At 48.7% G+C, this 24,048-nt stretch overlaps 1 protein-coding gene across 1 annotated transcript in view; it reads left to right on the top strand.

Moving 5' to 3' along the window:
- MYLK (myosin light chain kinase) overlaps positions 1-24,048 on the top strand; it is a 181,989-nt gene that overhangs the window by 120,999 nt on the left and 36,942 nt on the right. The window contains 4 exon segments of the mRNA XM_029939461.1: positions 9,995-10,045; positions 10,839-10,966; positions 12,866-13,019; positions 18,994-19,296. Coding sequence (XP_029795321.1) covers positions 9,995-10,045; positions 10,839-10,966; positions 12,866-13,019; positions 18,994-19,296 — 636 coding nt within the window.

Below are 24,048 nucleotides of genomic sequence, written 5' to 3'. Positions count from 1 at the left end.
GGGAAGGAGACTTTAAGCAGAAGTCACAGTTTTAGGGGAATTCAGCTGGAGAGGTCTGAGTGGAATTTTCTGTGAGGGAGGTATCGATGCGGCTTGAGAAAGTGTTTTAGAAAATACGGATGAGGAGGCACCTGGGTGGCTCTATCAGTTCAGCATCCAACTCTTAATTTTGGCTCAGGTCATGATCTCTTAGTTCATGAGTTCGAGCCCCACATCAGGCTCTGTGCTGACAGTGTAGAGCCTACTTGGGATTTTCCCTCTCTGTCACTTTGTCTCTCTCTCTTTCAAAAACAAATAAATAAACTTAAAAAAAATACAGATGAGGCAATGCCAGGGTGATAACAAGGATTCCTCCCATCAGTCTGTGGAGCTGATAGTTTTTTGAGAAAAGACCAGTGAACATTAGGGCACTTTTATAACTTGAGGACAGGAACCAGGGCCTCTTCATCTTAGAAACATCGGTGCCTCATCCAAAGTAGGGATATAATGAGCATGTGATTTTTCAGACTGATTCATGAGTTCCCATGCTTTAAGGGTCCCTGCCTCTACTGCACCTCTGGGATTTGGGGACGCTGCAGAGAGAATACCCCTCTGTATTCCATGCCTAGTCTTGGGCTGACGTTGATCACTTTGGCTTCAATCACCATGATGGACCATTCTAGATTCTGCTTTTAGATGTCTTGCCTTGGCCCCCATATGTGTTTCTCTCTGAAACCAAAAGTCACATCAACTTGAAAGCATCTTTGGATATCAAAAGTAGTGTCCAGTTTTCCTGGAAGATTCCCTTAGGATCACATCTTTTAAATATTCTCTTGGAATCATGGGGAATGTTAAGTCACCATAGGATTCAAAGAGCTGGCAGGAAATGCTGGACAGGTGGGGATTTGGCATCAAGACCTGCTTGACACTGGACGGTATGGGACCCTGGAAGAGGGGCTGGGGTACTTCCACGAATGCCTTTGAAAGCTGGTACCAACTGCCAGTTACTCTGAACCAAAATATTGTCCATGAGGAGTGATAGTGCCTAATATCACCCCACCCTTCTGCCGTGCATGTGACCCTGTGACCTCCACCCCTGGGCAGCTGCTCCCAGCTCCTTCCCCAGCTCTTCCATCATCTCCTAGGATCCCGTTAAGTGGGAAGATGGATTCTCCCCAGAGAGGATGTTGGCACTGCCATCCTGGCTGTGCCGGGCTGCCTCTTTCACAACCATCCCGACATTCTGTATCCTGGGGGCTTGGGGATAAGTGTTTGCAATAACAAGAAGAGCAGTGTTCCTCTGGAATCTTCTTGTGTGACAGCCTTTGCTAGGAGGAGATGTGCTCAGGAAATTTGCCCAGAGATGTTAATTCTGGGAAAATGACCAACATTTCTCCATAGGTCTATTAAATGCACTGGAAGGGCCTGGTGTGTGCTAGGGGCAGGGAAGTGTTGGAGGCTTGTCAGGTCACCCAGAGCCCTGAGTCTGCCTGAGTGCAGGGCGGTGGGATTCGGCCTTTCATCCTCAAGTCTGCACAGCCGCCTTCCTTCTGTGACACAGCCCTGTGTGTGCATGCTTCCTCCACACTTAACCCGGCCTGAGTCACCTTCAGGAGCCTCTGGTAGAAAGTTAATGCTGATTTTGGGAATTGTGAAGGGTTTGATGTCTATTTTTAGTTAACTACCTAGAAAGGGAAATGTCCCCAGAGAAGCAGACATCCAGGGACCTCCCTGTACCCAAGGCTGTTCATGCTACCTCCCTAATTCTCCCTTGCTTTCCATTATCTCAGACCCTTTTGATGCTGAGAGACCCACGTTTAGGCTCTACAGATGTCTCCCAAATGTTTGCTCAGGTCTTCTGCCCTGCCAGTTCATGGGAGAGGCACTCCTGTGCTTTCAGACTGAGCAGTCTGGAAACTCCTATGGTCACCAACCGCCTCCCCTCTTGCCCCATCCCCCCCCCCCCCATTACTTGGGGCAGCAGGAAGGCTCACCAGGCCAGGAGTAGGTCAGGGCTTGGCAGGCCTGGTGCTGAAGCAAAGTGCTGGATTGCCAGACAGCTGGGAGACCAGCCTCCCCGTGGCTTCCCCAGGCTTCACAGCAGGCATCCAAGTTCAGTGCTTTGCTCATGATGTTTTCACCGGGTTGCTGCACCTCTTCCAGCCTGTCTCCTCTTCAGAGTGGAAGGCTCAGCGCCCAACGGCTTTGATCTAGTTGGTGACAGAGCAAAAAGACATCTCCTTTGAATGGAAAGCTGCACAGGGATTCAAGCCCCAGGGTTTTATCTCTCAGCGTCAGAGCCCCAGGGATAGGGATGGGGGGCGTGGACTGTTCTTGAGAACTCCCAGGTTAACAGAGATCTTCAGAGGTTCCACTCATTCCTTTAATAGCTTTTCAAGCATGTGCCAGGTACCACACTAGGCACGGGCAGTACAATCGATGAACAAAATGTCCCCAGGGAGTGTGCTGTGAAGTATGCGTGTTTTGCACTGTAATGTCTTGTGAGAAGTGCTAAGAAAGGACCACCTCCAAGTGGCATGGAACCCAACCTGGCAGTAGTGATGGTGGAGGTGAGGCCTGCCGGAAGAAGGTACCAGAGTCGAAAAAGAGCTGGCAGCCATGCGCTGGCAACTGCAAAAGTGGAAGAGCATTCAGTGAGGGGGATAGAGCAGCCCCCCCTCCCCGAGGGTGATGCAGGGCCTACGAGCATCAGCAGGCCCTGGACATCCAGGAAATGGATTTCTAGCATATTTCCCACATGCTCATAATGCACACTCAATTTTTCAAACCGCTGACATAGAGCATGGAGGGCCTGGGTACCAGCAAGAGGGAAGAGTAAGAAAGAAGATGAAATAAAAGCTGAGGACAGATCTCAAGAGGCCCTTATAAGATGAGTTGGACTTGGTCTTAAGTGGCAGTGGGGGCCCATTGGAGAAGTTTAAACAGTGAAGTGATGGCCTTGGAATGATGGCTGTATTGGGGGGGGACAGGGGACCAGAGACTGAAGAGGTGGTACAGTTTGGGCTAGAATTGTGACAGTAAGGATGTGGAAGGTGGCAGACCGAGGAGGTGTATAGTGGACAGAATTGCCTGATGCTAGTGACTGGAGATGGTAGGGAGAGGGCCTTGGGAGAAACTGGGGCAAGCAGCAGGTTTGGAGAAAAGATCCTGGATTTGATTTGGACCTGTTGGGCTTACAGTATGTGCCAGGAGAAGGAACAGTCAGGTAGTGGACATATAGGTGGACTGAGGAGAGAGGTCTGGGCTCCAGGTAGAACAAGGCCGGCAGAGAGAGGGATAAGAAAAGGAATTGTAGGGGCACCCGGGTGGCTCAGTCAGTTAGGCATCTGACTTCAGCTCAAGTCATGATCTCATGGTTCATGGTTTCAAGCCCCACATTCAGCTACCCGCTGTCTGATGCCAACAGGGAGCCTGCTTGGGATCATCTGTCTCCCACTGTCTCTGCTCCTCCCCTACCTGCTCGCTCGCTCTCTCTCTCTCTCTCTCTCTCTCTCTCTCTGTGTCTCTCTCAAAATAAATAAATAAAAAGAAGAAGAAGAAGAGGAAGAAGAAGAGGAGAAGCTCTGAGAGCAGCAGTGAGCAAAGTACCGTGGGGGCATCAGAGCTGGAAGAGCAGTGCTCTGCCAGGAGGCGGTGCTTCCTGGGGCTGACTGTCTGGGAGAGGGGGCTGAGTTCCTCCCCAGCAGAGGGACAGACCAAGTGGCAGGCAGCAGGAGGACATTTTGCCTTCCCAGCCTGACAGGGCAGTAGCTGCCATGGGATTCACAAAAATAGCTGGGTTTTATTTTCCTTCTAGGATATTCCTCTCTGACGATGGCCGGTGCCAAAGTTTAAAGTGTTAGAGAATGAGAGACAAAGGGCTGACATTAATAAGATAATGAGATGGTAAGACAGATGAATCCGGAGAAGAGGAAACTAGTTAGTAACCCAAGGGGAGCTGAGAGTTTGAGCATCTGGACCAGCAAGAGCATTACCTGAGGACTTGAATTGGGAGAAGAAACTCCAGAAGCAGCACGAGGGACATCCTGACAGGGCTAAGCTGACACACGGTGGCATACTAAGTAGGTGAAGGACTGGACAGAGAAGTCCTCTGGGGATCCATCCAGGGAAGAGGGGCGACCAGGGTGACTGGCTGGTATTGGAGCATGCGCCCTGTGCTCTACCTTCTCTACACATAGCTCAATGCTTTACAATGAATTTTACTCATCCCCTTCACGTTTTTTTTATGAGGAAACTAAAGCTCCAAAAGGCTAAGTAATATCCTTTTTTAAAAAAATTTTTTTAATGTTTATTTATGAGAGACAGAGTGAGCAGGGGAGGGGCAGAGAGGGGGGGGGGACACAGAATCTGAAGCAGGCTCCAGGTTCTGAGCTGTCAGAGCCCTACATGGGGTTCCAACTCATGAACTGCGAGATCGTGACCTGAGCTGAAATTGGATGCCTAACCAACTAAGCCACCCAAGCGCCTCACTATGTAACATGCTTGAAGTCACACAGCCTAAGGAACAACAGGGCAGTATTTAAGCCCAAGTCCAGCTCCAGAGCCTGTGCCCACTGCATTTCTGCAAGGGGACAGAAAAGGGTCTGGAGGGCCTGGATTTGGGGACGGAGCAGAGAGTGAGCTGCCACAGACGCAGCCACCCAGGGCATCAGGAGGCTTGGGTCCTATGTCTAACCTGGCCCCATCTGGTGTTAGGAGGCCGACAAATGACCTGGCTTTTGTGGGAACCTATCCAGTTTTCATGACATGGAAACAATGTTAGGGCCCTGCTTGTGTTTGATTGGAGAAAGGACCCAGTGGGAAAAAGGACAATGAGATCGTGGGTTACAAACCGCATGCACTGAGTCCATCACTGTGAGAAACCTTAGGTTTTAGAATCAGGGGATTCTGTTTTCCAACCTATTAAATATATTCTTCTAAGCCCTGAACACAATTAATGGATTTTAGCAGATGCTTGTTTAAAATACGTATAGAATAGGATATCAAACATTATTAACATTTAAGACTGTCTTTTCTAACAAGAACTAAACCAGCTTCAAATGCTAACCAATTCAAACAGCAGAAGATGCAAATTTATAGAATATGAAACTTTGGCCCTCAATCCATTTAATTTTGACAGAGGAACATAGGTACTAGTTGGCCCCTAGTTCTAGGTTCACTAGGGCCACAGATGTTTACTAGGGCTGCCAAGGATTGAAAGATTGGGACTTTGGAGTCATCGGATTGCACGGTGTGCTAACTGCGCTCCTCCTGACTAGCTCTTGGCCGGCCATTCCCGGGGCTGTCGAGCTCCTTCCCCACCTCCAGAGCCCATGCACTGCTCTAGTCCGCTGTGGCTGCACAGCAAAGTATTGTAGACTGGGCGGCCTAAACAATGGAAGTATGTTGTCTCACAGTTCTGGAGGCTGGAAGTCCGAGTTCAACATGTTGGCAGGTTGGTTTTTTCTGAGGCCTCTCTCCTTGGTTTGCAGATGGGCACTTTCTCACTGTGTCCTCACATGGCCTTTTCTCTATACACACACCCCTGGTGTTTCTGAGTGTCCACACTTTCTCTCTTATAAGGACAAGGCAGTTTGGGTTAGGACCCCTGCCCCATGGCTTCACCATAATTTAACTACCTCTTTAAAGGCCCTATCTCCAGATATGGTCATACTCTGAGGGACTGGGAGGCTCAAGTTTCAATATATAAATTTTGTGGGGTAACGGCAGCTCCACACACCAGCCCTCAACAAGTGGCTTTTGCTCTCCATGGGAAGTCAGACCCAGGCTCTGGTAGAAGCCCTCATCTTCCTGTGAGGGACTCTGCCTGTTGTGCCTCTCCCTTCCCAGCAGCCCTAGATGAAGAGGGGAAAGGGCTTCATGGCTTGACCTGTCATGGATGTCCCATAACCCATCTGGTACTCACTTCCAAAGGGTTTGTCTTTAGCGTGCTATTCCATCTTGGGGCCTTTCCTCTCCACCAACTCCTAGCCTTCTGCTTTCAAACCTGTGTTCCTCTCTCACAAGGGAAGAAACCTTGCTTGACTGACATTCCCTCTTCCATCACCCTGTTTCTCCTTGTCCGTTCAACCCCAGAGTTCTTGTCGGATTAGCTGACTCTCTACCTGTTTCCTTGAGAATTTCCTCTGGAGCAACTTCTGACCCCACTGTCTCATGGCATCTGCCCTCTCAAACCTTACCCGTCACTCAGTGCTGGTCATACCTGAAGCCCACGTCCCAGGGCCTGCTCTCCTCCACCCTTGCTTGCAGTGACAGTCCTTTCATCGCTTTGGGTCACAGCCCTCTCCTACATCCAGCTCCTCACCGTGGGCATCACCGGGCACTGGCCCCTGGCACCTTCTCATCTTTCACTGCGTTCTTGCCCCCAAAGTACTGACCCGTCCTCACAGTTTCCCACTATGATTGCATGTTTGATTCTGGAGTCTTGCACTTGCACTTCCAGTCCCCACCAACGTCTCTCTAGAATTCTGACCCTGGGCTTCTTAGCCTACGAGTGGGTTAAATTCTTTCATCTGCCACATTCACTTGGATCAAACCAAACGCCTCGTCTTTCCCTTCCAAATTCTGTATTCTGTCACTATAATTTTCTCCACTTATCCAAGCCAGAAATCTCTAAGGAATCTTTGTACCTCCCTCTTGTTCAGCCCCTAAATTCTTCTGACTTTTCTTCTGACTCTTGTCTTTTCTCTGCAACTGCCTTTACCAAGGCTGGACCTTGATCACTTCCTTCCCAAAGGATGGCAGTAGCCTCCTAAGCCTTGTCCTCCAGGAGGTGGGGAGACCTCCAGGGGTCCTCAAGTTCAACCAGACTGCCATTCGTGTGAGGTTCCCTGTTCACTCAGGACAAAGACCTAACTCTCAAACTTGGGATTCTAGACCAGCACTGTGGTGACAGCGATGTGCCGTGTCTGCGCAGTATGGTAGCCACGAACCATGTGTGGCTACCGAGTGCTTGAAATGTGACTATGTGACTAAAGAACTGAATTTTTTATTTTCCTGACTTAAATTGTCACACTACCTTCACACCACTGTTCTCTAATCCTAGCCCTACACTCTGGACAGCCTCCACCACATACCTGACCCTCAGCCCTGAGCCCCTCTCTGTTCCTGAGCCTGGGGCCCTTCTTCTTTTTCCAGTTCACATGTTCTCAGGCCCTCAGATCCATCCTGTGTCCCATCATTGAGCCCTTCCCAGCCATCTCCTCAGCCCATAGTGCACACCTTCATTTGAGCAACTGCATCGTGTTGGAGGGATAAAACTTTTTTTTTGTTTTGTTTTTTAAGTAGGCTGTACGCCCTGTGTGGGGTTTAACTCACCACCCCTAGATCAAGAGTTGTATGCTCTATGGACTGAGCCAATTAGGTGCCCCCTGGGTAAAAGGTTTTTTTTTTTTTTTAACTTTCCATTTAACTTTTATTTGAAATATTTTGACTTAAAATTACAAAAATAGTACAAATAATTCTTATATACCCTTCACTCTGATTCCTCAAATATTAACATTTTACCATGTTTGCTTTATGTTGTCTTTTCTCTCCCTCACTTTTTCCCCTCTCTCCTTCCTTCTACCTCTCCACACACACATATACACATACATACATGTATGTATATATAATTTTTATAAGTGGTTTGAAGGAAATTGTGCATATGATATCCTCTACACCTAAATATTTCAGGGCATATTTCTTAAAAACAAGGACAGTCTCAGGGCGCCTGGGTGGCTCGGTCGGTTGGGTGTCCAACTCTTAATTTTCACTCAGGTCATGATTTCATGGTAATGGGATCGAGCCCTCCTCCATTAGGCTCTGCACTGAAAATGTGGACCCTGCTTGGGATTCTCTCTCTCCCTCTCTCTGGGCCTCTCTCCCACTTGTCTCTCCCTTTCTCTCTCTCTCAAACATTAATAAAATAAACATTATTTTAATAAAAAAAAGTCTCAAGGACAGTGTCACCACAGTTTGGTGATCAAAACATGAAATGAACACTGATATAATACTATCATCTAATTTATTGACCTTATACAAATTCTGCCAGTTGTCCCATCAATGTCCTTTATGACAAAAGAAAAAAAAGGCTTTCCTATGGACCACACATGCCTTGACATTTTAGCCCTTGAAGACAAGCTCTGATTTCTTACATTTGTTTGATTTTCCTCTTGGTATGCAGGTTAGTAGTGTGTATTGACTGGCGTTTGCCTGGCAAAAAGCAAGCCCTCAATAGGTTTCTTGACATGGACGGATGAATCAATAATGGTGACAAGTCAGGGTAAATTTGGTGGAAGCAGACCTCACCCTGGGCTTAACCTCATAACGAGTAACCATCAGTTCTGTGATCTGAGATCACCTCCTTACATAGTCCTCGTGCGATTCTCAGGTGGGTAACAGCCCTCTCCCCATTTTACAGGAGCACAGCTGAGAATCCACACCGTTATATAATTTGCCTTTGGGCACACAGCAGTGTCCAAGCCAGGACATAGTGCTTTTTCTCCGTAACCTGCAGAAGTGAAGCTTTGTGGAGGAATAATTGCTAACATTACTAACATCACACCCTCTCATTCACTCAATAAATAGTTACCAAGTGCCTACTATGTCCTAGACACACTGAGTATACAGCAATGAACAAAGAAGAAAAAAATCCCTGCCTTCAAAATTCTTATACTTAATGGACAGAGGAAGGGAGACAGTAAATAAACAAGCAAATATATAGTTTGTTTTATGGTTGTTAAGTGCCATGGGTGGGGGGTAATGGTGATAAGGCTTGCTGGGGACAGGGGATTGCTATTTGGTATCAAGTGGTTAGGGAAGATCTCATTGGTTAGGTGACTCCTCCCCATTTTTGTATGAAGGTATAATTTATATACAGTAAAATTCACCCTTTCTAGTGCACAGTTCTGTGAAGCTTGACAAATGCACATTGTCATGTAACTATTGCCATAATCAAGATATGGTTCCACCACCTTAAAACGTATCTTTGTGCCCCTTAATGGTCAGCCCTTGGCCCCACCCACCGCTGACCTGTTCTCTGTCTCTCTAGTGTTGGCTGTCTAGAACAAGGCATATAAGTAGAATTATACATTCATAGCCTTTTAGTGAAAGAGAAAGATGAATTGTTGAGATTAATCTGTTCTATGTATCAGTGGTTTGTTCCTTTTTTATTGGTAAGTAGCATTTCATTGTATGAATATACCAAAGTTCATCCATTCTCCAGCTGGGGAACAAGTGGATAAATTCTAGCTTTTGGCTCTTACAAATAAAACCACTGTAAACATTCACATACAGATATTTGTGGGCAGATAGATTTTCATTCCATCTTGAAAGATAGGTTTTGATTAAAGACTTGTAAGAAAGATGAAAATAAGCCATGAAGACAGCTGAGGATATTTTTGCATATTCATCATTTTGTTATTTAGCCAAATGAATGTTTGTGCTGTGAAATTGGTCTGCTTGGGTCATTTTTCTTATTTGAGTTATTTGGAGAAACCGGAAGGAATAGAGTAGGAATAGAAGAGACCGTTGGTTGGTTCATTCATTTGTCGTTCATTAATGGATCCATTCAAAAAACGTTACCAAAAAAAAAAAGAAAAGAAAGAAACCCACTAGTCCACAGTCTGTGACCCAAAGGAAGCCTGAGACCCTTGGATCCACACCAAAGGCTAATTTTAGGGGGTTTATCTGACATAATTTCCTTTCAGAGTTTCCTGACATAGGGTGAGAGAATAGTGAGTGTGGGTTATCATTGTTGAAATGGACAATGGAGAGTCAAGTGGCTTTTAGGTTTTATATCAATGGAGGCTCCAGAGACCCTCCAGAGGCCCCCTGAGAACTGATAATCATTCATTCATGAGGTCATCTGTGTAGGAGTGCAGGATCTCCTGAAAACCACACTTAGGTGAGGGCTCTGTCTGGCAGGGGAGCCGTGGGCAAGGCTCCTAGGCCTCAGGAGCCTCGTGAAAAGCCAGGATTAACAGAAAATAACCTGTGAACTTCTTTGTTTCAGGTGATGCAACTGTGAAAAAGAAACCTGCCCCCAAGACACCTCCGAAGGCAGGTAAATGGTCACCAGCAGCGTTTGGGGCGAGAGTCATCTGCCATGAGGGTTTTTTTTTCCGTCCTGCTAGACTGACCACTGGTATGAGCTCCCAAGAGACCACCCCCGTCCTTGATTCAAGCTCTGCATTATTCAGGCCAAATTTTCCCCCAAGAGCCTCTGCACAGCCTGGTCCCTTACCTCTTCCACTACTTGACTTTCCTCCTGCTTCCCTCTTATAGGGTCCCTAGCTATAGGGACATCAGATGACATCATGCAGTACTAGTGACTTTCCCATCCCTTCTGTGAAACTCTGCATCGCCTTCTGCCCTCCACACCACCCACCCCTTGGGGGTGATCCACTTTACACTGTCTTAACACTCTGTTCTGTATGTCCTTGTCATGTAGAGCCCTTGTCTGTTTCCCAGTGAGAGACGTTTGAGGACATGACCATATTGAACCTGTCAGCCAGGGTAACCTGAGGATTACAAAGCAAGATGCTGCTTAATTAATAAAGGAGTTAGAAGGTAGATTCAAAAATTTAGGGTGAGACGCAAACTCCAGAGCAGCTGACAGATGGAGAATTACACCATGTAAATTGTGTGGGCCACTTCTGAGGAATCAAAGTAAAGAAGCAAAGAGAGCTAGCTGGTCCGTCAGCTCAGACATTCCAGAGCAGCGGCCACTGTCCTCAGGGCTGCCCTGAAGGCTCTGGAAGGTGAGAGAGGAGCAGACCAGCATGGACAGCAGCACTGAGTGAAGTCAGTCTGTCTGAGGCTCCTCGTGGCTCACTTTGTCACTTGTCCCCCCCCAGCCATGCCCCCTCAGATCATCCAGTTTCCTGAGGACCAGAAGGTGCGCGCAGGCGAGTCTGTGGAACTGTTTGGTAAAGTGGCAGGCACCCAGCCCATCACCTGTACTTGGATGAAGTTCCGAAAGCAGGTCAGTGATGGAGGGGAATAGCTCTCCCAACCCCCAGGTGGAAAGGGATGAAAAATGCCGGCTCATGAAGGCAGCATCATTCTTGATGGGTGGGGCCTTAGAAATGGGAGGGTCCCCTTCCCCACCTGTCACCACCCACCAAATCTGAGTTCTTAATAACCTTTTCTTCTGAATCTGCCATTAATACTTGCTTTGCAGACAGTTTGTGTATAGAGAAAAATATGAAGGAAAAAGTAGAAACCACCCATGACCCCCACCTGATTTTGATATTTTAGTCCAGAATTCTACTCAGAGTCAGGAAAATCGAACCAGTGACCAAAAGGACCTCTCAGACTCTGTGAGATTCCTCTGATTCTGTGCCAGCCCACTGAACCCTATCAGTGGCAACAGCTTAAACTTACCACATGTTGAAGAGATAAAAGTGAATCTGAGTATTTGGATGGATAAAGTGTACATTAAGTGGAACTTTGGCTTACTGGCCCAGAAATGTACCATTTATAAGAATGGTCCTATGAAAGAAATGTGTGAATCTCTGAACCACCACTTTTATAGGGAGAGGGGGAACCCGACCATCCTACTGAGCCCATATTGGTAGCATGTACCCATGTACGTTATCAGCAGAGGCCCAAACCATGGCTGGCACTGAATCAGGGAACTTGGAGAGGATGTGAAGATTTCTTTTGAGTTCTCTGGTGCTCTATTTCAAAACCATTCAAACTGTCCTAAGGCCCAGAGGTGGGAGGATAGTATCAGGAAGGAATGGAGGGTTGGTCTCAAAAGATATAGCATCATCCCCAAGGATGCTTGATCTGTGCAATGTCTGGGCGAGTGTCATCTCAAATAAGATGGAGTCCCTCCCTTTTCGGAGACATTCGGCCAGGTCCCCATCTGTCCAAGAGAACTTTCTATAGTGATGCATATGTTCTGTATCCATTGTCCAATATAGGAACCACCACCATACGTGGCTGTTGAGCACTTGAAGTGTGACTAGTGCAACTGAAGAACTGAATTTTAAATTGTAATTAATTAAAAATTGTTATAACAGCTTTCTTTCTAACAATAACCATAAAATTCATACACCAAAAAATTTGCCCTTGCAACGTGTCCAGTTCAGCGGTTTTCAGTATACTCACAAGTTGGGCAACCATAACAATGATCTAATTCTGGAACATTTCCATCATCCCCAAAAGAAACCCTGGATCATTAGTAGCCATTCTTCCCTTTTCCCCGAGCCCTGGCAGCCACTAACATGACTTTATGTCTCTATGGATTTGCCTTTTTTGCACATTTCACATCAGTGGGATCATATAGTATGTATTCTTTTGTATCTGGCTTCTTTTTACTTAGTGTAATGTTTTCAGGCTTATCCATATTGTAGTATAAATCAGTACTTCACTCCTTTTTATGGCTGAATAATATTCTGTTGTCTGGATATGCCACATTTTGTTTATCTGTTCATCATTTGATGGACATTTGGGCTGTTTCCACTTAATTAAAATTTAAGTACCCGTATGTGACTAGTGGCAACAGTATTAGAACAGAAGAGGTCAGAACACCTTTGTAGGTGGCCTTTGTAGGTGACTTTGCTCAGATGTCTTCTTCGCCATCCCTCCCAAAGCCATGGAGATAGGGGACGCTCCTCAACTCTGGTCTAGAGCAGCAAGTTCGTCTACCAGACCCTGGTTGGCACCTTCCCAGCTGGCCCCAGATCTAGACCACTTCAGGAAGGCTTGGCTTTGGTGCAGGAGAGGAGGGGTCTTAAGGGGATGCCCAGAGTTCAGAGGAGACCAAGCCCCACACTGCTTGTCCTGTGGGATTCCCTAGCGGTACGGAGTGGAGGTCTGAGCCCTCTTCCTTTCTTGCCCAAGGCTCTAACGCCTGCATTGTTCTCTGCCCCAGATCCAGGAGAGTGAGCACATCAAGGTGGAGAGCACTGAGAATGGCAGCAGGCTCACCATCCTGGCCGCACGCCAGGAGCACTGCGGCTGCTACACTCTGCTGGTGGAGAACAAGCTGGGCAGCAGGCAGGCCCAGGTCAACCTCACTGTCGTGGGTGAGTCTGGGGACAGGGTGGCCTGAGGTCAGAGGACCGGGAAGGCAGAGGCCCCCAGCAGGCTCCCGGAGGACTGCAAGGGGCAGAGGCCCCCCTCCTGGGGCCTGTTCCTTTGGCACCTCGCCCACAGCCTCCCAAGCTCTCATCTTCCCATCCCTGCTCTCGTACTCTTGCTGCGCTTCCTGCTCCTGAGGAAGCACAGATCCTCACACACACCCCACAATGTTTGCCTCTTCCTAGGAGTCCCCTCCTGGCTTCTCCCTCTCTTGCCTTTGCAAAACCCTGAGCTGCTCTACTCCAGACCCACCTCCAGCATCCTTGCTCCCTCTCCCTTCTGCCCTCTGCCTTCCTGCCCGCCCCAGTCACTCTATCTCCTTGCAGATCCTCGCCCTCAATCAGTGCTGCCTTCCACTGCACTGCTTCCACATCAGGCGCACTTCGGGAAGATCATGGCCCACAGACTCAGTGCAGGACTCCGCCGGGGTCCAGGTGGAGACATCAGTAGGCTCAGTGGCCTCCCCCACTCTCCACGATAGCTTGTCACTCTGCGGGGCCCCAGCCTCCAGCTGCTCTGAGAAATAGGAGGCATCAGACATGAACTTGTGTAACTTCGTGCCCCATACCTACAGATGTCTCCATATCTTTGTCCCCTTCTCCCTTGTCCTCACCTTCACCTCTGCTTCTCCCGTAAATGTTGCCAGGGCTCTCCCATCCCAGCCAAACACAAACGCAGTATCCCGGCTCACTCTGGCCACCCCACCATCTTTCTCTTGCTCCCTTCACGGCCTCGCCCTCTGAAAGGGGCCAGTCTCTGCTCTGACCCTGCTTCTTCGCCTCCCTGCAGCCTCCCGTCCACCCCCGTTCCTCTTCTGGGACCACCCTTCTCAGGTGTTACTTCCCGGTCCTAAATCTGCTCATTTTTCTCACCTCCTGCACCCTAGTATGGAGTTCAGTCTGACTCCTGATTTTCAAATTCACTTCTTCCTTTCCATCCCAATCACTGTTTTTCATGTCCCGTGAACTCTCTCCTGAAATATCAAAATGTCTTCCTAACTGGTCTTACACTGTGGGTTGTGCTCAGCAACTTGACTCCCAGCATGGCAGGTGCTCAGGACGGCGAAGCAACAGCAGATGAAGGAGTGGGCAGGTAGCAGGCTGTGTCCCTGCACATTTGGGGGCCTTCAGATTCTATGCGTGTGGAGGACTTTGACCTGACAGTTTCTGATCCAATCCACTTTTTTTCTTTCTTTCTTTGTTTTGTTTTGCTTTGTTTTTGCTTCTTTAGATCAGGACTTTATTGTTGTTGCTTTTTAATGTTTATTCATTCTTGAGAGAGAGAGCAAAGTGGGAAAGGTGCAGAAAAAGGGGAACAGAGGATCCGAAGCAGGCTCCATGCTGTCAGTGCAGAGCCTGACGCGGAACTCAAACCCACGAACCATGAGAGCATGACCTGAACTGAAGTCACAGGCCCCACTGACAGAGCCACCCAGGTGCCCCTAGATCAAGAGTTTTAAATCTGGGAAGGCCAAGTGTACTAATGGGTCAGGGAATAGGTGTCTTAGCCATAAAAGATAAGAGACCCCTTTTTTTCACTCTTACTCTCTTTGGTGACACCAGTTGTTTGGTTCAAGAATTTTCCCCCAGGAGTCAAGAACCTGTGGGGATGTGGGGGATTGGTGCTAATAATCCAGTTTGCTTAACCTTTTAGACCTGTACCTGAGGTGTTGATTTGGCCCCACGCTCCAGCTGTCAGCAAGCAATGGTCTCCAGTATTCCTCTTACCTGCTCCAGCTTGGGGGGCCTGGGGTCAGCTCCTTTGAACCACTTTTCTGTGACCAGCACCCCCACCCCCACTCTGGCTGGCTCTGTGATGCCACACGCTCCCTTCCCCCAGCACCACCACGCAGCTGCAGTTCTGGCCTTTTATGGTTTCGTTTCTCATTCTCCCGGGCCGGCCAGTGCTGACAGGGCCATTGGCGTGGCTGCCCGCCAGCTGGCAGGACCAGCAAGTTAAATGCCGTCCTGGGAGGGGAATGGAATGGAGGGGAACCGGCATTCTGTCTGCCTCCCCCTCACAGAGCTAAGAATAGAATTGCCCAATAAAAGGAGGACTCGCATTGATGGATCCAGCAAAGCCACATTCATTCAGAGCCCAAGGATTTAGAATTAGTCAAAGTAAACCTGGATTAGGCCCAGATTTACCTGCGTGTCTCTGGGGACATCTGTGTATTATCTGATCAGGGCTTATTAAGTAGATGTCAAATATAAGTGAGATGAAACAGGAATCGTTCAGCCTGCCCAGGACAGTTTTCAGGCGCTTTGGAAGCATCCATTTGCAGACTCGCTTAGCGGCCCTTTGAGCACAACGGCTACTTGTTCGCAGTAAAATTCTCTTCTTGCAGGTCCTTTAAAACACCACTTTCTTTTCCTACAATCTATCACTCCTATTTTTAAAACGATAATAAAAAGTAGCCTTGCCCTCAGTTAGTTTCAGCGAGTGATGTTTAACTCATTGAGAGGTTTATGTTGTAAAAGGCAGCGCAGACGTGCGTGGAGCTGGGAGGCCTGCAGACGCCTGCCCCGCCAGCTCCACCTCTGGGGGGCCGGAGAGGGGCCCCTGCGAGCTGCTCACCCAGATACATTCCTTCCTGTAACTTGTCCGGCCTGAGAACAGCAGATCACTTCGCATATCTTTAAAAGAGAAAAACAAAGTAGAGAGAGTCTCCAAATACGCGGTAATCCCCCCAAACTATCCGAGTTTGGAACTTGCAAGATTTCTAAAGGCAGGAGGTTTCCCTTTATAATGCTTGGCATGGGTTTAAGCAAGATGCTTCTTGATCTTATTCTGCCTGATAGCCTGTAAAATAACAGGCCCCTGGAACAAGGGTCTGGAGATTTTTTTGGAGTCTCCTTTTGGCACTGCCACCGGCTAGCCGGGTATTCTGGGTAAGCAGAGTACCTTGGCCTTCAAGGGCTGGATTCTCCAGGTAGATGACTCTGGGGGCGGGGGGGCACATCCCCCGCCCTTCTCTATAAGCCGCAGGCGGCCCCTGGGGCACAGTGAAGGGAGGCCCGGGTGAGGTTAGGCACGGCCACAGATCACCTTCAGACACACAGGCACACGGAGACTGCCAGGCAGCGACTCCAGTGAGGAGCAGTGGAGAGGAGATCCTCCATTTTCCCAGGACTAAACAGAAAATCCTGAAGCTGGTGCCATCTGAGAGTCTTCCCTTAGACCCAGCATTTCCCATTCAGTCAGTCAGGTCTCCAGGGAGCCATGGGAGAATTCCCAGTCGGCATGGAGCTTAGGGTTCTAGACGCTGAGCCCACATTGCCTGTACCAGGCCATGCCCAGGGCCCCCTCCCAACCCGAGTGCATCTGTGTCTTTAGTGTGTAAGGGAGGCTCACGGGCACTCTGTTCTGAGGGCATCTCAGGATTTTCAGCCCTGACTAGCCCAGCCTCTGTGTGAGGCTCTGTCAGATGGGAAGAACAGAAAGCATCAGGCACAGCCCATGGTCTTAAGGGCGGGTGTGGGCGCTTCCAGTCTCCCACCACATCAGACTTGTGAGTCTTTCCTGAACTCTTTAATTTGGAATCAAATTCCTTGAAAGCATTGAAGTTTCACTCAGAATTAAAGCCCATGCCCCCAATTTCACATCTTCTCTTGTGCTGCAGGAGGTGATATATATCATATGTCCGTTTTTCTCATCCTTTCAGCCAAGAGACATCTAGAACAGGGTAGGGCACAAATAGTACCTCTTTTGCAATACCCATTTCTCAACATTTTCTTTTCTTTTTTTTTTTAAATTTTTTGTATATTTTTTATTTATTTTTGAGAGACAGAGAGACACAGCGTGAGCAGGGGAGGGTCAGAGAGAGAGGGAGACACAGAATCCGAAGCAGGCTCCAGGCTCCAAGCTAACTGTCAGCACAGAGCCTGACATGGGGCTCGAACCCACAAACTGTGAGGTCATGACCTGAGTCGAAGTCGGACGCTTAACCGACTGAGCCACCCAGGTGCCCCAACGTTTTCTTTTCCTTACCAAAGCAGGAGGGAGAAAAGTCAGTCAGCAAAGTGTGTCTGTATTTGTTGCATTAACCTGCATGACTCAAAACATGTCCAATCAGATGTTTTCCAGGCAGGGTTTCTTTGGGGGAAGCAGTGAATCTGTCTTTCATTCCTCTTTGGGCTTTTTTTACTTCCTTTGCTGGGTCTTGAGAGGACTTGAACCACTTGCCTCTACAAGAGTTTAAAGTAATAAACATCTTAGCCAACACCAGAAATATCTCTAAAAAGACCAATACATCTTTCAGAACAAATAGTTTTTCTAAGAGAACACTTTAAACAACCAGTGAAAGTGGTTCCATCACAGGAGGCCTCTGGAGTGACTGCCAACGGTGGGAAGTAGCTCTGTTCCGATCCCAGAAGCGTTCCAGGCAAGGTCCAGGCTGGGGCTGCCTGGGGTGTGCAGCCTCCGGGCCATCCTTCTCAGGCGGGATGTGGAAGCCACGGGGCCTCGGGGAGGGGTGAGAATGTACATGTGTGTGCGTGGATGTGTGTGTGTGCATGTGTACATGTGCACACCAACAGAATGTTTTTTTCTTCCCTGTATGCACAGAGTCCCTTGCAGGAATTATCTTTGGCCTTCCTGTCCTGCCGAAGGGAGGGAGAGAGTAGGAGTCAAGTACTTTACCCCGGTTTGCTTACTTGATGTTTACAAAATCCCTAAAAGGTAGATGCATATTAGCACCATCTTCCACATAAAAAAGATAAACTAAAAAAGTTTGGAAACGTGCAAGTTAAGGAATTCACTTGAGTTCACATAGCTTATAAAATCACATAGCATGACAAGCATGTTTTCGTTGCTAGTTTGGGGAACTCTGCCTTGAGGGAGGTGAGAGATGGAGGTTACTGAATACTCCTATCTGTAGCTAAATCAACCACCTGTAAAAACTAAATCTGAAAAATAGAATTTTGTTCAGATGAGCAACTGACAAGATCAGCAAACCTCGAGAACCTTATTAAAATATTGGCTACCGAGATTTGCCTTGAAGCCGGCGGCATTACTGGTCTGGGTGGGAAGGCAGCCAGCCCAAGGGGCCGCCGCTTGCTTGTGTGCGCTGCTCATTCCCCGGGCGTTGGTCAGGGATGGTTGTGAATAGCTACTGCGGTTTGCTTTTGAAATTCTTTATCTCATTTTATACTGATCCCTTGAGGATATAAGAGGTAGGGTAGGAATAACTTTTTATGTATATTGTAAAATTAAAAATAAACTCCTACAATAATGGCTCTTCAAGCCAGCCACTCTTCCAAGAACTTCTCACAACAACCTTGTGATCCAAGTGCTATTATTATCTACGTTGCTTACAGATAAGGAAACTGAGGCACAGAGAGGTGAACAAGTAGTGAGTGAAAGAAGACAGAGCCATGTTCAAACTCAGACCTGTCTGACTTTAGAGGTCACTGTGCTATCCTGCCTGTCAGTGGGACAGACGTTTCCCAAGTCCCAGAGAAAGTAGAGACCGACCCTAGGGATACCGCAGGCCACCGGCCTAGGACCTGACGGAGACACACACACTCTGAATTCTCTCTCAAAACATATTTTTGATGGGAAGCAGTCCACGCCTTCTGGGCAGCTTCCTAGAGCTGTTTACTCAAAGAAATATGTTTATGACTTAGGCAAAGTACAGGAAATCATGACTTGGAGACTGGAAAACAAGCCAAAATAGGAGAGGTTTTTTTTTTTTTCAAGCAAATAGGTTTTTGTGGGGCTTTCCGTGTAGGTATGTTTGTGCACAGGTATGACTGTGTGGATGAGAGGAGGAAAGCCAGGACCAGGGCTGGCAGCTTGGGACCTCTGGGCTTCTCCCCCAAGACAAGGCTAATTCAGAAATGTTCTTTATATACAATGCCTTTTTTCTCCCCCGCAATTCTAAAGGCTTGAGTGATGTCGTGCTTCTCTTGTCCCCAGACAAACCAGACCCCCCAGCCGGCACCCCTTGCGCCTCTGACATTCGGAGTTCCTCGTTGACCCTGTCCTGGTACGGTTCTTCATATGATGGGGGCAGTGCCGTTCAGTCCTACAGCGTCGAAACCTGGGACTCGGTGGACAAAACGTGGAAGGAACTAGCCACATGCCGCAGCACCTCTTTTAACGTCCAGGACCTGCTGCCCGACCGAGAGTATAAATTCCGTGTGCGTGCAATCAACGTGTATGGAACCAGTGAGCCAAGCCAGGAGTCTGAACTCACAGCGGTGGGAGAGAAGCCAGAGGGTAGGCTGTCTTCACTTTATCACTCGCTTGAAATAAGTGTGCGCGGCTTACCCTGTGCATGTAGAACCCTGTACTGACGGGGGCTGAGAACTGAGAAGACATTAATGATGGCTGGCAGAGTCTTTGGGGATCTCGATTTCCAGGGTTGTGATGCTGATCCGTGCTTTAGGAGTACCTGTGACCCTTCAAAAAACATTGAACCCACGGTTTTGGTAAACTGCCACCAGGGGGGTGATAGTGTGTTAATCAGGAGCAAAGACCTGGAAGGCAGGAGTTCAGAAGGATCTGAAGTTTCAACTTCCCCCTGCACCCACCTCTCTCCTTCTCTTGCGCTGTCTACTCAGTGCCAAGTTCTTGGGACACAAAGACAAATTAGACAAAGGGCTTAAAATCTTAACTAGGAGCACAGCTGTATAGACAGTAACTATAATTAGAAGAGATACATGTGATTATAGTGATGTAAACAAAGAGAGGAGACACAGCAGAAAGCTTGAATAAGTTTGCCACACAAGTTGAGTGAGGCTTCCTAGAAGGGGTGACATGGATGCTAAGTCTTAGAAAAAGGAACAGGCTCCAAAGGGCAAGAAAATAAGGAGAGGCGTGCTTCCCAGAGAAAGCACCATGAGCAAAGGTGCAAAGTGATAGAAATGCATGGCATTTTGAGGCATTTGTGTGTGGCCAGGGCATATGCTGTGCAAGACAGAACAGGGGGAAGCAACCCTGAAGGGCAGTTCAAGTGAAATTATGAAGTTCATCGAAGTTTGCTTCTGATTGATATGATCACATCTGTTTCTTTTATTCATTTTTATTTATTTTTTAATGTTTATTATGAGAGAGAGAGAGAAAGCAAGCAGGGGAGGGGCAGAGAGAGAGGAGAGAAAGAGACCCCCAAGCATACTGCATGCTGTCAGCGCAGAGCCCGATGTGGGACTCGAACTCACAAACTGTGAGATCATGACCTGAACAAAATCAGGAATCAAACACTCAACCAACTGAGTCAGCCAGGCGCCCCACATCTGTTATTTTAGAAAGAGAATTGGAGGAAGAGCGGAGTTTTGCTACCCAAAGTGTGATCTGGACCAGAGTCTTGGGATCCTGGGATTTGCTGGAAATGCAGACTCTTCACCCCTCCATTTCTCTGGTCTCTTCTGAACCCTTGTTTCAACATGATCCACCCCCCTGGACTGAGATGCATGTGACAGTTTGGGAAGCACCCAAGTGGAGGGGGGTTGACCCTGGAGCCAGCGAGCTACCAGTTGGGGTTCTGTGGTACAGTCCAGGTGAGGGATAGGTAAGGGCATGAACTAAACCCTCAACAGGTACAACTGGCCATTCTCAGTGACTTTTTGGGTAGAATTGAAGGAAAAATTAGAAGAGTTCAGGATGACTTCCAGTTCCTGACTTGGGTAACTGAACACAAATTTAAGAGGCATTTATTATTATAGTTCTTGGTGGCTAACATATGTATCAAGCACTTGCTATATGCTAACAGTGTGTTGAGCACTTCACGTGCATCATTTCATGCATCTAACTCACTGAAGTAGGTACTGTTACTACCCCCATTTTACAGATAGAAGAAATGAGGTTTTCAGAGGTAAAACTAGTTGCCTAAGATCTCAGAGCATGTAAATGGTGGACTGTCTGACCTGAAGCCTGTAGTTCTTTGATCAAACTGAAGGAGGAGGTCAGGCTGCCTCCCAGAAACTTGAAGGTTAGGAAGCCCAGTGTCCCGGAGAAGATGCAACGTTTGGTCTTAGTCCTGTGTACATGTCTAAGGGATATCCAAGCATCTTCAGACTTCTGACTGGCTGAGTCTAGAGCTTAGGAGAAGGGTTTATGTTAGAGGTACAGATTTGGGGGTCTCTGTTGTATTTGGCTGATCATTGGAGCCATGGGCATCGATGAAGTCACCAAGAGTGGTAGAGAAAGTCAGTGCAGGTACCGAGATGAAAGATCCTGCAAGGCTGGAAGCAAGGATGAGGCAGAGAGAACCAGCAGAAGCTGATGACGAAACGCAGTTGCAGAGAGGGCTTAGTGAGGGGCAGCCAGTGCTAAATATGGAAAGCAATGAGGTCTCGTGGATTTATCCCTTTGATATGCAGCGATCTTTGAGAGAAAAGTTGGAAGCATTTCCACAGGGTGGAAAATGGTTGCACTGGGGTCAAGCAATAAGTGGGAGAAGAGAGACCAGGAGTGTGGAATATTATTTCAGAAAGTTCAATGTGAGGAGAAGAGAAGAGTGCCATGAGTGGAAGGTGGAAAAGAGGTGGGGGGCAGGGAGGAGGATGGAGGGACACCAAGGGAAAGGGCATTGGGAGAGCGAGAGCTTAAGGCTGTGAGGCCAGGAGGAAGGGGGGAGTGAAGGACAGGGAGCTGGACAGGCCAGTGTGGAGTCCCCAAACTACAAGAGGCATCACGAATATGGGACTGCCATTACCGTTTGATGTCCCTCTTTAGTGAAAGTATTAGATATAAAATAGACATGAAACCTTTACTTTCATATTATTTTTTAATATTTTATTTATGTTCGAGCGAGAGAGAGAAAGAAAAAATGAGCAGGGGAGGGGCAGGGAGAATCCACGAAGCAGGCTCCAGGCTCTGAGCTGTCAGCACAGAGCCTGATGTAGGGCTCGAACCTGTGAACCACAAGATCATGGCCTGAGCGGAAGTTGGATCCTCAACCAACTGAGCCACGTAGGAGCCCCTTTTACTTTCATATTAAATGAGGGCTCCAGAAAGAAATTTGGAGAATGCCAATGGAAAACCCTCCAAATTTACAAGGTCACCAAGCCCTGTCTTGGGGGCCTTTACGCCTGAGCTCTGGAACACGGGAGCCATGGGGGCATGGATCCTGGCCCCGGGGGCGGCCCCATGGAGCCTCTGCACAGCTGTCCTGGGGCTCCTGCCCACTAGCTGCTCACACATGTCTGCTGAGGGAAGCAGGGTAACAAAACGGCCATCTGCTGCCCTTTGACCTCCTTTGACGTGAGCAGAGTGGGGAGCGGGCAGGTTGGCGTGGGGGTGCCAGGAGAGGCATTCAGTTTTGTGTTTGTAGCATATTGCTTTGTTCAAGAAGAACCCTTCCCCCTTCTTGGAAAGTGACAAGAGAAAACATTGCAGTGTGAGGTTCCTTAGCTGGAAAGGAAAGTGTCCAGGCCCTCCATGGCAGACACCAGAGAAATGGTAGAATCCCTGATGAGCCCCATGCAGAGGATGGAGGCCCTGGGAGCTGCAAGGTGTGACTCCCAGGAGGTCAGGACAGCAGCCCCAGGCCTGTAGGGAGAGTGTGGAGATGGGGGTGAGGACCCCTGGACTCTGGGCAGGCCGCCTTTCCCTTGTTCCCTACAGCCAGCCACATCCCACCGTGGTCCTCAGACTCTCCTCCGAGGGCCCCTCCTGCCTGGGAGCAGACAAAAGGAAATGCAAAAATAGCCTGCAATCCAGAGGAGGGGGTCCAGGCCACCCAGGGCTTCCAGACTGAAAGCTGCCCCCAACCCCCAGGGCCAGCTGGATTACTGGGGGAGGGAGGAGGGCAGAACAGTTGGCAAGCATTAGGGCTGAGGGGCAGAGGATGGAGGGGGTGGGAGGGTGGGGTGTAGGGAGGTTCCGAGTCAAGCCCTCTGTGGACTGGTCAGACGCTTGTTAGTTACAACCTGGGCAGGTCATCTCTCTCCACCTTAAAAGGGAAACGGCTCTCAGAGAAGTGGGGTGTGTATGCATGTGTGTGCACGCATGCATGTGTGTGCGTGTGCCCATGCGTATACAGGAGGGATGGGACAGGAGGTTATGGCAGCTCCTCTCTAAGGAGCCTGCGGGGTATGGTGGCCATCATAACAGCAGTGCCAATGAACCCTCCCTTCACTAAGTACAGCTAACCTTGGCTCTCACCTTCCCCACTGCCACCAGTACCCCTCCTGCCTCTGCCTTAGCAACCTGGTATTTTGCTTCATCCTGACCTCTCTCTCCATTCTATCCCTGCTGAACGCCCCAACCCTCACCCTAAGTTCACTCACACAGAGTGTCCTGCACTTCTCCTGTGTTCTGGCACTATTCCAGGTGGTACAGGACAAAGCAGGGGTGTCCCCACCCAGCTCCATTGGCCTTCTTATGCCAGAGTTGCCCCTCCGACTAGAATTCCCCCACCCAGCCAGCTCCTCTGCCTGTCTCCCCAAACCTGGGTAAACAGAGCCTCTGCCCCCAATACAACATTCTCTCCCATCCCAGCCAGGCCTCCATCTCTGCCCCACCCTATCCCTACTTTAAGTCTTAAATCCACTCTGCCCTTGCGTCTGATCCTACTTTGTTCTAGAATATATAGTTAGTAGAAAAACAGCTGTGAGAAAGGGATCTTGTAGAGTTGGGGCTTCTTTGCAAGCCGGAGGGCAGTTAGAGACTCAGAGCCCCTGAGGGCCAGAGATGACCCAGGTAGCGCTGCTCACCCTGTACGCAGCTGCGGAGTCCTCTCTGGGGCTGGGGTGCCCCCTAGCGCCCACCGGGGGTGTGACAGCCCTCGGCCATGGCCGGCTATGTCCAAGGCACTGCCTGGAGGCCAGCCGCCCGAGGGTCCCCAGTGCTCATCTGGTTCTGCCCCAGACATCACTCCAGGGAAATCAGACTCATCTATGCAGAGGTATCTCAGAACCATCTTCCAAATAGTTCTTGTGCGTAGCTCTTGGATCTCATAGCTCTTTCTGAATAGATCGTTTTTAAATGTCTGGTCGAAATTCCTCCAGCTGCAGCTCTTTCTGTGGT

The sequence above is a fragment of the Suricata suricatta genome, chromosome 5 (assembly GCF_006229205.1).
Source record: "Suricata suricatta isolate VVHF042 chromosome 5, meerkat_22Aug2017_6uvM2_HiC, whole genome shotgun sequence".
Taxonomy (NCBI): domain Eukaryota; kingdom Metazoa; phylum Chordata; class Mammalia; order Carnivora; family Herpestidae; genus Suricata; species Suricata suricatta.
Note: the sequence above shows the minus strand (reverse complement) of the source record. Positions and strands in the feature narration are given on the sequence as shown.